This window comes from Pelecanus crispus, chromosome 6, assembly GCF_030463565.1.
Source record: "Pelecanus crispus isolate bPelCri1 chromosome 6, bPelCri1.pri, whole genome shotgun sequence".
In the NCBI taxonomy this organism is placed as follows: Eukaryota; Metazoa; Chordata; class Aves; order Pelecaniformes; family Pelecanidae; genus Pelecanus; species Pelecanus crispus.
In genome coordinates, this window is record NC_134648.1 from 39582496 (window position 1) to 39594578 (window position 12083).

Here is a 12083-nt window from a genome sequence, read left to right on the forward strand (position 1 = left end):
TTTGTTATAATAATAATATGGAGCTCCATATAATAATATGGAGCTTTTCCTATTTAACAGAGCTGCTACACACTGTAATGCACCTATGTTATATATTTCTCATCAATTTTTACAGTTTCCACTGATTAAATATATATTGACTCATAAAGTATTACCATTACATCAATTGTCAGCAGATGCAAGAGTATGTCATTTAAATATTAACTATCATATAAAAATGGCAGCTTGATTGTTTGGAAGCAGTAATCTGGTGCTGGTTATTGCCATATTTCCCTAATGCATTAGGCAGCAGTCACAAAATGCATTGCCTTTCTTATATACCTGCTACTATGAAATCGGAAGGAGATTAAGTTCTTTGTATATCTTCCCTTTCTCTTAGATTTAATTTTTATTTATTTCTGAACTGCAGATATCTTTGATCTGAATTGCAAAAATGCATTAGTATAATATAAACAAAGATATGCTCACTAGAGTCAGAAATTATATGCATCACCTCTAAATCAATGGGAAAAAATATACAAAGAACCAGTAACAGATATATTACTTAGTGCTTGAAATATTTTTATGACAGTTCCCATATAATATGGGTGCAATATATCATGAATCAGGTTGTTTACCTAAAGTCTTAATAAGATTGTACTTATTTATGTAAAGAACATTCTATTCTCAGTACTTTAAGACTTGTCTTTTGCAGAAACAGTAAGAAGCTACACATTGCCACTAATATGAAATAAATCCTTTATTCTATGCTAACTGTATGATCAGGATATGTGGACACTTCACAGACCATTAAAACCTTCTAGTAATTGATAGGTAATCGTTCATTTGCTGGCTGCAGCAATGTGCATGAGAGAGAAACCATTCTTTCTTACTAATGTAACATGTAGAACTTGCTGCTATTGCAACACTTAATGTTCGCAGTGCCATATCATTTTTAATGCAAACACTCATTTTCTGCCTCCTCCTTACATTTTCTATTAAAATGCAACACAAAACAGCATACATTTCATTCTATCCCTTTGAGGGTTGCATAAGCAGTTCCAAGGAGTACCAGCTATTGTATTGTTACTATTATTGTAAATAAATATTTTAGAGTTTAAGGGGTGGTTATTTTGTCAATTCTTTTTCTAGGAGGCTCACTGCCACTCTTTCAAACTTTTCACATCTTCTTTAAAGCAGTGCTTTAGATAGTAGTTTTTAATGCAAATAACACCTTGCATCCCAAGGCAGATTCATATTCTAGTTTATAATAAACAGCAACAATAAATTTGTCAAGACTTCAATGGCAACTGTATTCAACTTTTCATACACCAGCTTTTCTAGGAAATGGCTATGCTGAGGAATTTATTCTGCTTAATTGCTTTATATTAAGCAGTTTTCATTAGCCATCCTCTAATCCATATGAGCAGAAATAGTCAGGAAAATGAACTGGTTTAACCCTTCCTATTATTAAAAAAAAAATCTTAGATGGGTTTTGTTATTAAAAACAAGGAATCAATTTTAAGTAAAACTGATGCAACTCCATTTAATCAACGTGGGAATTTTTCGTAAGTTTGTGCATTAAAGACCTATGGTCTGTCTGAAATTTCCAGCAAAATACAAATTCAGAGTTTCTTACACATTTGCCTTGAAGTTAAGAGACTAATTACATTAACTGATTTATTAATAAATGGGGCTTTTTGTCTAATTATTGTAAGTACTAACAGACTGGGGAACCATTTTAAATGTCTAATGTGCCTTGAAACAATTTTTTTAGGTTAATTACATTTCTCACTAAAGTCACTATAGATATGCCCCTCAGGTTTTACACTGGAAGATTAAAGAAAAAAAGTAAAGATGATTACCTCATTGGCCAGCTCCAGTAATACGGGGGCAGCTGCATTTTTCATCACCCCATTCAGGTACCTAGACAAGACAAAGCCAGGTAATTCTGCAGTGGCAAGAAAAGGCCAGTTTATACATGTCAGTATCCCTTGTGAGTCTCTTTCATTTTGGGGAAAATACCCCAGTATGGAGTATTTAATGCAAAATCTTTTAAGAAGTAAGTATTTGAAACAATCACTAGCTCTCCAGGGTTGTCTCCTATTCATCTGCAGGATACATCAATCTCAATTAAGTCACACGTAAAAACCACAATACATCAAGAAATTAAAAAAAAATTTGGCTTAATGACATACAAATAAATTACATATGCACTACTTAAAGATGCATCATAGACAAATAAACCTCTATTATTCACAGTAAAGATTTTGGGTTCCACATGACCTTCAACCATGATGGCGCACGTATATCTTATTCAATTCACTACTATGCACAAAAACATAAATTCTCAAATTTAATCCAGATTTTATCAACTGGGCAGTAGTTTAAATACTAAAGGCTTATTGCAGTGAAATCAGAGTCTAACAATCAAATTAATATTCTAAAGAGAAAATAAAAGAAGAAATATTTAGGATCCAATAAAGGGTGATAGAAAGTCATTATCCTATCAATGGCAAAGCCTTAACGTTTCTGGTTAAGGGTATTAGACCAATATGGATACACAGTGATGTTTCTGACCATCACATCACATCACACAACATCACCTTCCTCACCTCTGTTACTTTCACTGTTTGATGTTTACATTTCAATAATGTCTAAAACCTGTTCTCAGGAGTTGATGGAAAGAAGCTATGTTATTGGAAGCCACTTTGTGCTTTGCAGCCATGTGGAAAAGAACAACAGTTACCAACATTTGAACCTGCTCATTTAGCCTATCTGTATTCGTATAGCACATCACTACTGACATCATTACAAGGCCATGGCCTTTCCAGCTCTATCATTATCTATCAGAAGCCACTCTTCTGCTCATTAGTTACAGACATTAAAATTTTTTATCATTTTACCTTTCTGTGGAATGGGTGTAACACCGTTACATAAACCTCTTCACAGAGGATTAGAGGCCTTTTTGTTTGCAAGTTATTCTGAGGCTTAATGAATAAAGGAAACAATAAGAGCTTTTTGCTGCAACCTATTTCAATTGCACGTAAAAAACCCACAAAACAAGATGCCTCGTTTATAGTTAAACATTGAAAATTTGTAACAGAAGAAAAAAAGCAGAGATCATAAACCAAGTACCTAACCAGGAATATTTACTTGAGATTAATGATCTAAAACATGCATCTAGTTGATCGAACAGCAAAGCTACAGCTGACAATGGAGTAATTTTCTGTCAGATATTTCTAACGCTACTGGCAATTCCATTATGGACTAACAGGTCTCACATGTTGATGGCAATACTGTTCTGAAAAGCTTGCTGATCCTTCTTGTAATTTGCCTTTGTGTTTGCCTAAATTTAAGACTAGTAAGTCTCAGCAGAGCTGCAGAGACTACTCCACTTAACTGTACTTCTACTTGCTCCCAACAGGGATCACTGGAAATTACTGCCTTCAAAAACTGGTAGTTTCTGACCTAGGAAAGCAATAGGAGCACAATTATTTGCTTGTATGTGGGTAGGAATAGGAAGGAGCATACCACACAGAGTGGGGTTTACAGTGGTAAGATGGATGCTACAAAAGAGTAGAGGAAGAGATGTTTGTCATGTTTATGCTTGAAGCATTTCAAACTGGCTTCTGACTCAAGTAGTCTGCGCCTGTAGCTTACGCAACATACTACACAGTAAATCTACTAAAACGGGATTGAGATGAGTTTTCTAACTATTAACCAGAACATCTCTGATTTTAAAACATGTGCATTTTATTCTGCCATGTTAATACATTTGCAATGTGAAATACCCAGAAACAGCATAAAGAATGATCTTCCCTAACACCACCATATAGCTTCATACATAATGCATTAGTTATGTACTGCTATCATACTTCAGACAGTACAGAAGGGGACAGGAGACCAAATCCTCCTACCTGATGTGAGCCAAACTTAATCACACCTACAACCTTACTGACACCAATACAACTGCTACTTTGCATAAAGCAAAATTTGGTCCCATGTTCAGGTTTAAGATGTTGGAACTAGTAACACAATCATCATAAAAGTAATTTAAATGATTTACATGTGTTCTAAGAAAAGGGTTATTTACACAGCAGTTACAATTAACATAGGGCACTTCACTGAAACTGTGCTAGCGAAAAGTAATTAAAAATAGTATTGTATACACATGGTTATCAACATAACAAAAATTTTAAGCCAATATTCTTCCTAAACAAGAATCAACACTAGGAAAAGTGCAATGTGATCCAGCACAAATTTTTACAGAACAATACAACTACTAAAAAAAGAAAATCAAACCCCCAAACCAGCACAATTCACACTAGATATTCTAAACCAGTGTCTGATATAATCAGGCTGTGCTTAGGTTTTAAATATATGACTCTGCAGAAGCACAGTTAATTGTTTACAAATGAAGGTTTTTTGTTTATTTTCCTGATTCATACAGATTAATATTAAGCATAAATATCAGACATATATAATCACAGGTATGAACTCACTTGCCATGCAAGCTCCTCAGATATGTCAGTCTATAAAGTAATATTTTAATTGGGTATCTTTACCAGTTATCAGTATGCCCCAATTATGTCATTGCAATATTTTTAGTAAAGCCTACAGAAGTAACAGACAAACTATAAGGTGTAGCAAATACAATTTATTAGCTTAAGATGCAAACAATTGTAAAATACTGTAAAATGACATAAAGGTTTCAAACCTCCCTAAACAGCTATATCTCTGACACTTCTGTTGATAAAACAGGAGTGATCTAAAAATTAGTGCCATAACTGGCAAGACATGAATTTAATATGCAACTTTTTGTTAATGTAACACAAATGTTGTTTTAAAAGTACAAGCAACTGTAACAGAACAAGCTCCCTTGCTGTAAGGAAGTTATCATCAATATTAGTCTTGACACAGAAATCCTGTAATTATAAACTATAGGCAATATATAATAAATGCTATCACATACACTGTAAAAAATATTTGCTTATCCTGACTTAGAGCCAAGGAAGTAACTCCTTTCTTAATTAGACTGACCACAAGCTAAAAAATTTCCGCATTTTCACTGAAAAACATTGTTAGGTGAACCATTCTGTACTCCTCATCCCAAATTTTTGATTTATTTTTATAGAAAATTAGCTTCATAAGCTAATAAGCTAATTTACTCATAATTGCCATAACAATTAGTATTTATGGTGATACTCTTAACTGGGGTGGGGAGGTCATACCTTTGGTAGTAAGTTTCAATAGCTTCAGCAGTGTGATGCTTGGCATGTGTTCTTTTGATTTGTTTCTAGAATAATGAAAAAACAAACAAACAGTCTTACAAATGTGTCATAGATCAAAACACAGAAATCATGACTGCCCAAACAGGTTTCTTGGCTACACTTTGATATATAAACTGAACTATGTTTTTAGATTCTGTACAGAAATGACATTCAATCTACCTATTGAACTGAACGTCTTCAGACTGTACTGCAATGTACCATATATGTAAAAGCCAATAAGGTCACAATAATTGAATCTAAATAAGTTTACTGAAGGCTGCAGAGGGCAAAGAAAAACTTGTTCTCTCTTTCAACCTTTGTATTAATTTTCCCTCAATTCAATTCCATCTAAGTCTGGTGCACTCTAGTTTTACAATTCAATTGGCATTTTTAACCAGGAAGAACATTGCTTAAAAACAACTTATTTGAAAAACTACAAAAAGTAATTCCATAGAGACTTGCCACTTGACTGACACCTGTCATCTCATGATAAATGACTCCATTTTCTGCCTCTCTTGCCTTCTGCCACTCCGGCAATGGTCATTTATCATCATCTCTGTCAGCAATGGAAAGCAGCACTGACAGTGCAAGTCAGCAAACATTTAGCACATGGAACCACGCAACACAGGGAAATTATTATTGTCAGAATAATAATGGTTTAGCATAATTTATTACAGGTCCACCAAATAAGCAAAGGCTAGATGTTATTAGACAGATGGATGGGTAGGCTTGGCAGCCATCCACTGAGACTCAGGCGGTGCTTGATGTGGAAAAGGGAACATCCTCCAAACCAATCAGAAAGCTGGCAGTTCAATTACAAAGAAATAAAGGGACATTCATCATTCAATTAGGCACCTGTCAACCCTCACAAAGGAGAAAACTTCTAACCTGGTACTCCTGGGAGAAGATGCTCAGCAGAGTGGACTGCGATTGACTGGAACAAATAAAAGAAGGACAAAGTTAATTACTGGAGTGCACTGCAAAGAAACAAAAGAGAAGGGAGCTTCAAAGGTAGGCCTGCTGCCCTGTAATCTAACAGAACATGAAAACAAGTGTGGAAAAGTTGTTCCAGATGAACACCTCAGACAAAGGCTTCCTGCTGCTAGGTCAAGGAGAGAGCGTACGAGGGAGGGGAGGAAAATATAGCAAGAGTTTCAAAGCAAACGAGCATATTGTTTGGGTGATTCCTTTTTCAGCTTCAGAACTCACAAAGTCCTAGCAGGAGCAGGTAGCTGAGTTAAAAGGGAACAGGCAAAAAAGAAAACAAAGCAAAATTTCCATTAATAATTGATGGAGTTAAATTCCATCAGCAGTTGGGAACATGCCGCTTGTTCATTGGCAACATATTGAAATTCATTTTGTTAGCAGCAAGGGAACCTCTTCAGTAGCTGTCTCATATTCAGGTTGAAAACTTCCCCCTCTGTCAGAAGTAGCATATGGGACCACTGGAACATTCCCACTGAAACTGATGTGCTTTGAAAATAGAAACTTTCACAGCAGGAAGCCGCGATTCCCTGGAGTCGGTCATTTCCAAAAGCTGCCATAAGCTTCATTCATCTAAGGCTCCACTCAATGTCAAACACCTGGCAGTGAAGCAACCTGGAAAGCATTCTTCCCAAGTGGGAATTTTTCTCTCCGAATTGTTAACATTTAGAAACGGGACAAGATTTTTTTTCCCCTCTGAAAGGCAATCAATACCACACTGCTTCTGTTTTCAATTGTCCTCTGTGGATATATCTACCTCATCACATCCTGAATACAATTAATTACGCCTGATATATTTTCCTACTACATGCAACTTGAACAAATTATAGTCTCAATAAATCGAGTTTTATGGTACAGCAAAGCATTATGAATAATTAACATTTTTCCTTTCGTAAACTTACCTACTAAGGCATAGCATAGGTAGTTCAAAGATTCAGCAATGTCTAAAGCCTTGCTCTTCTGCCAGATTTCTTGTATGTGAATTTAACACCTGTATCATATCATATATACATTAAATGTAAATGTTCTCTCCATACTTAAATGACCCTTCTCTTTGCAATTTTCACACTGCAGAAATACTAATTTAAGATAAGGAAGCCTTACTGCCATTTTCAAAAGTGAAAACTGAGGCACAGAATGACTAAATGGTTTGTTCAGGTAACAGGCAGTATGTCTATGCACCACAATATAAAATGTTACCTCTAAACCAACCAGTTGAAGCATTAGCAACAAAGCAAGTAGATTAATGCAGTACTATATAAAGAGCTCACTAGTTTGTCTTATCCATATCTGTGCTTCCAGCGTCTTTGCCATAACACTGTATTTTGGGCTTGTCTGCCCAGCGCAACATCCGTGTGACAGCAGTAAGCTGAGCCTTGATCTCTGTTATTTTACGCACCAGAATGTTCACCCTGAATACTGACTGACTGTTAAAACTGTAGAAAAATGATAGCAACATAAACTGACTGATCTACACATTTATGAAATTAACGGATTACAGAAAAATGAATTACAATATAGTCAAGAGTTTAAATATTCTTAAATATACATCATTTGACACAGAGGCCAGGAGATATGTGCCATAATGCCTCCCCAAAAGGTGCACCATCCAATTATGGCAACCTTCAGCGTGCACATGTAATCATTAGAAGGTGAACAAAGGAAAGAAATTAAGATTATATACTTACATAGGCTATATACATATGCAAACCTACGGTATTTCAAGTTGATTTATTTAAAAAAAAACCCAAACAACTGCAGGCTATAAATAAGTTGGATACATATATCCCCCTAATGATCTCTCCACATAACTATTATTACCTGGCAGATTTACATGGTCATAATGGTAGAACTGAATTTAGAGAAAAGATGTGTAAAAAACCAAACCAAAACAGGACAGCATTTAAGTGGATTTCTGGTTTGAGTTCTCTCCCACTGACATAACAATTTTCGTATTTTTAGGCTATTCCCAGTACTATTACTGTACTTATTGTACCATTATCCTATTACACCCAATGACATATTAAAAAGAATTAAGACCATTATCCCTCTCTTCACACTCCTGACTCTTGTCCATTTTACTTTTTCCCTTGGTGTCCTTGGATTTTGCCCTCCTACTTCAGTTTAGTCTGACACTCCTCTCCTATGCTTCCAACTGTTCAGATCATTTAGGACTTACCACGAACACTAAAAAAATCAGTCCAGTAACTGAACAAGTCGGATATATACTGGATTGCAGTACAAAAACATTATGACTGTGACAAAGAGAATTATTTCAATAGTACCATTCAAAGAATTTCAAGCCTTACTACCAGAAGATCTTTCTCCTTACGCAGAAGTGGATTTATATCTTCACATGGCTGCTTCCATCTTTCTTCTGGTTAACGTAGTTCCCCTCTTAAACTTGAAAACCACTTATCTGCCACTCAGTGCTTCCCTGTCACAATTCCATTGCCACAACTTCCTGGCAAAACAAAGCAGCTCCTCAAAACACGTCTGGAGCATCTATTGCAAGACACCATTGACAGAAAACTGAAACATCATGGCTTCGGAAAGTGCTGAAAAGGACAGTCCTGTGTACTTGGAGAGGGGACAGAAGTCATGAACATGCATTTACACTGCAAGACAGCACGACCACAACTGCTAATACTGACAGCAGGGATACCGCTATGTAAGTTATCATTACTTCTACAGGAGCAGCCAAATTCCTAGGGCTTCATCCATCCTCTGATGCTTCAATACAGGATTTTAAAGCAGCAAATAAGCAGACAAATCAATATAGCTGAGGTAACCAGGAAAACAAACATAACACTGAAAATACCTTTTACTCAAAATAACATTTCAGTACTGCATTGTTGCCTGTTACAGAATAAACTTTACAGTAAGTATAAACTGGAAGGCTAGGGATATAGACATCTTTGTGTTGAGCAAGCTCTGTTGCTGAGAACCAACTGTAGAGCCAAAGTACAGATTTGCTGATTTTCTGAAACAAAGAAACAAAAAACCCCAAACTCATAATTCTGAGTACTACCTAGTTTAAATAATTAATAAGCCAACTGTTACCCATCTTGTAGAACTAAATCTATTTTCCAGGAAAACAAGCAAACTTTCCTCTTAAGTTTTGTAGCAGCCACTTTCACGGCAACATTTTCTTCCGCAATTCCAGATGGTAATGGTTCCAACTCCCAGGGCTCTGTTCAAAGCAACCAGCCTCGCTCTTCAAATACCCTCTTTTTCTTGTACATCAGCATCCATAATGAACCAATTTACCTTTTGTTACTTTGTGCTGATGTCGGTGGCATACTTCTGTCTGAATGCCTGATGCACTTTGTGCTCTTGTCAATACATAACTGGATTTAGGCAGAAAACTGTGAAATCTAAAATCTGCTACAAAATGCCAATTTTTTTAAAGACAATAACTTCAATTTTAAAAAAATGAAATGCCATTTCTAGGTTCCAAATGATATAAAGATACAAAAATTTTCTTATCATTAAAAAAAAAAAAAAAGTATTACAGATATCAAAGTCCATCCCCATTTAGAATGGGATGCGTGAGTCAGGCCAGAACAAGAGATAAGAGAAATTATCAGAACTCAGAGATCAGTCAAGCTAAAAAGACAACTGCAAGTCTGGTGCTGGAAAAAGAATATGCCTTTTGGTCATTTAATATCTAAGAATAAAATTTAGACTATTCTCTTCTAGTGAATCCCAGAATTTGGTAGAGGAAGAACGCTATCATCCCTGGAGAGTATCTCGGAAGTGTTTTGTTTTGCAATGAGTATTCATATATAAACTATAACACATAATATGCTGACGCAGATCAGTGCTTTGTAACTAGAGTTGATATAAAACTCTGGCCAAGAAGCAGCTAGTAAGGATGAAAATAATTTAATTGGATCCGATCACCTTCTCAACAGAGCAGGCTTGCAGATCCAGCCAAGATTTGGGGTGCTGTCCAACTTAATATTTGCTATTTATTACAGCCTCACCAGGAGAAAATCCAAACATGACAGCTTCTGCAAATATTGTATTATCAGCCTTTGCAATTAATTAATTCTTTAGGGATAAGATAAAACTCACACTTTTCTACTTTATTTTCTGAGATTACTGAAAACATAATATTTTAGGTACAAAACCAAGTTTCTACTTGTATCATCTATTTGTTTTAAAATTAGTTTCCTTTCCCTCATCTTTAACTCCACATTTTTTGCCTAAAATAGAAAGACTAAAAATTCAGCTTTATAGTCCATGTATTTTACCGTGGAACAAAGGAAGAGTATCTAGAGAGATCTGTACCCCCCAAAAAAAGTAAATACAAATTGCAGTATTTAATCCAGTAACTGTTCACACAAATGGAGACAAGCAGGGGGAAAGCGAAGTCCATCATGAAACAAACATGTACTATATATATATAGAACAGCCTTGGGTTTTTTTTTAAGCAAATTAAATCTACAGTGAACGTTGCTTCATTGCTTCCTTTTCACAAAATGGAACATTCCACCTCATTAAGACGATAAATATATTGGTTAAAAAACTGAGCATGGAGGCAGAAGTTGTGTTTCCAAAATTCAGAAGCTGTTATGTGTGAAATCCCAGAGCAGCAGTGTCAAACCTTCTCTTGGAAGTGCATACAACACTGCACTTAGCTATTGTAGGAATTCAGGTAGGAGGAGAAATTGTTTCTTTCCTTCCACAGTCTCCACTGTGAGTATGTAGGGATAGTTATATCCCTTCGTGAAATGTTCTGAAGCAGACAGCAAGAGTCTCTCATTTCTAATAACTGGAAAAGAACTTCCCCTTTCCATGTATAAGTTTTAAAATATTTTTACTAACGCAATATTGAGCTTTAAAATAAAAGTACTTACAACTTAGGGCTAGAATTGTGTGGTGCTGCCACGCTGGATTAAGAATCTATGTGAGGAAAGAAATACATATATTTGACAAATTTAAATGACTGGGGGTGGAAGGGGAATCCTCCTCACAGCTATCCTCAAATTCCAGAATGTGTGCCTAAAATACATTTTTCCTGTTACACTATCAAAGACATGAAAGAAACCCAAACAGCCTTTTCATTCTCATCTTCTGTACTTCAAACACTTTGGAACAGGGACTCCTAAAGAAAGCAATGTTTCTGTGCTGCTTATCACATGCTAACCAGTCCACTCTTATTTGTAAAAACTCTGTCAATAATGGATTTCAAATAGATCTAGCAGCATCGGTTCAAATGCATGGATGCATAAAGCCTCCACGGCTTCCCAGAACTGCAGGATGTAGGCTATCAAGCACCGCAGTTATATCTGTAAATCAACTAAAGCCAGTCTGATAGCGAACTTCCCACCTGGGAGGAGGTGACAACTAGTGGATTCTCAGAATTTCTTCTATGTGTCTGGATTGTCAGGACAGGAAAAAGGCTTCTTAGCAGTCTGAACAGTTCCACATGAGGATCCAGAAAGGTTCAGGAATAAAAAAAGGCATACCAAAGCTTGAGAACTAGGCTTACATGCATCCAAGCACTAACAAACATGGAATGAGGGAGGGAGACTCACTGACCTCTAGAATAGTTATGGCTTTAACCTCTCTTCACTGCAGCTTTTAATATTAAAATCTTTCTTGAAGTTTTAATATGCTTGTGGTCACTTCTCTAAATGAAAATTCTCAAAAGCAGATTATTGTCTCTGTACACATTTGTACTATATCATTCACAAATCTAACATTGATTTATCGGAAGTCAGTGAATTACCAATTTAAGCTAAATCAATATACGTGTCTATATATATGTGTGTGTGTGTGTATGTCAATATATGTGCTTAAATCAATACATTGAGTTTGAACTGGAGTAACTAAATG

The 12083-nt window shown here is 35.8% G+C and overlaps 1 protein-coding gene across 1 annotated transcript in view; it reads right to left on the bottom strand.

Annotated features, from left to right (window-relative positions):
- Positions 1 to 12083, bottom strand: part of CDIN1 (CDAN1 interacting nuclease 1) — a 127093-nt gene that overhangs the window by 94880 nt on the left and 20130 nt on the right. Inside the window, exons 2-4 of the mRNA XM_075712802.1 lie at positions 6141 to 6186; positions 5214 to 5278; positions 1845 to 1905 (exon numbers count right to left, since the gene is read on the bottom strand). Coding sequence (XP_075568917.1) covers positions 1845 to 1905; positions 5214 to 5278; positions 6141 to 6186 — 172 coding nt within the window. The remainder of the gene's footprint in view (positions 1 to 1844; positions 1906 to 5213; positions 5279 to 6140; positions 6187 to 12083) is intronic.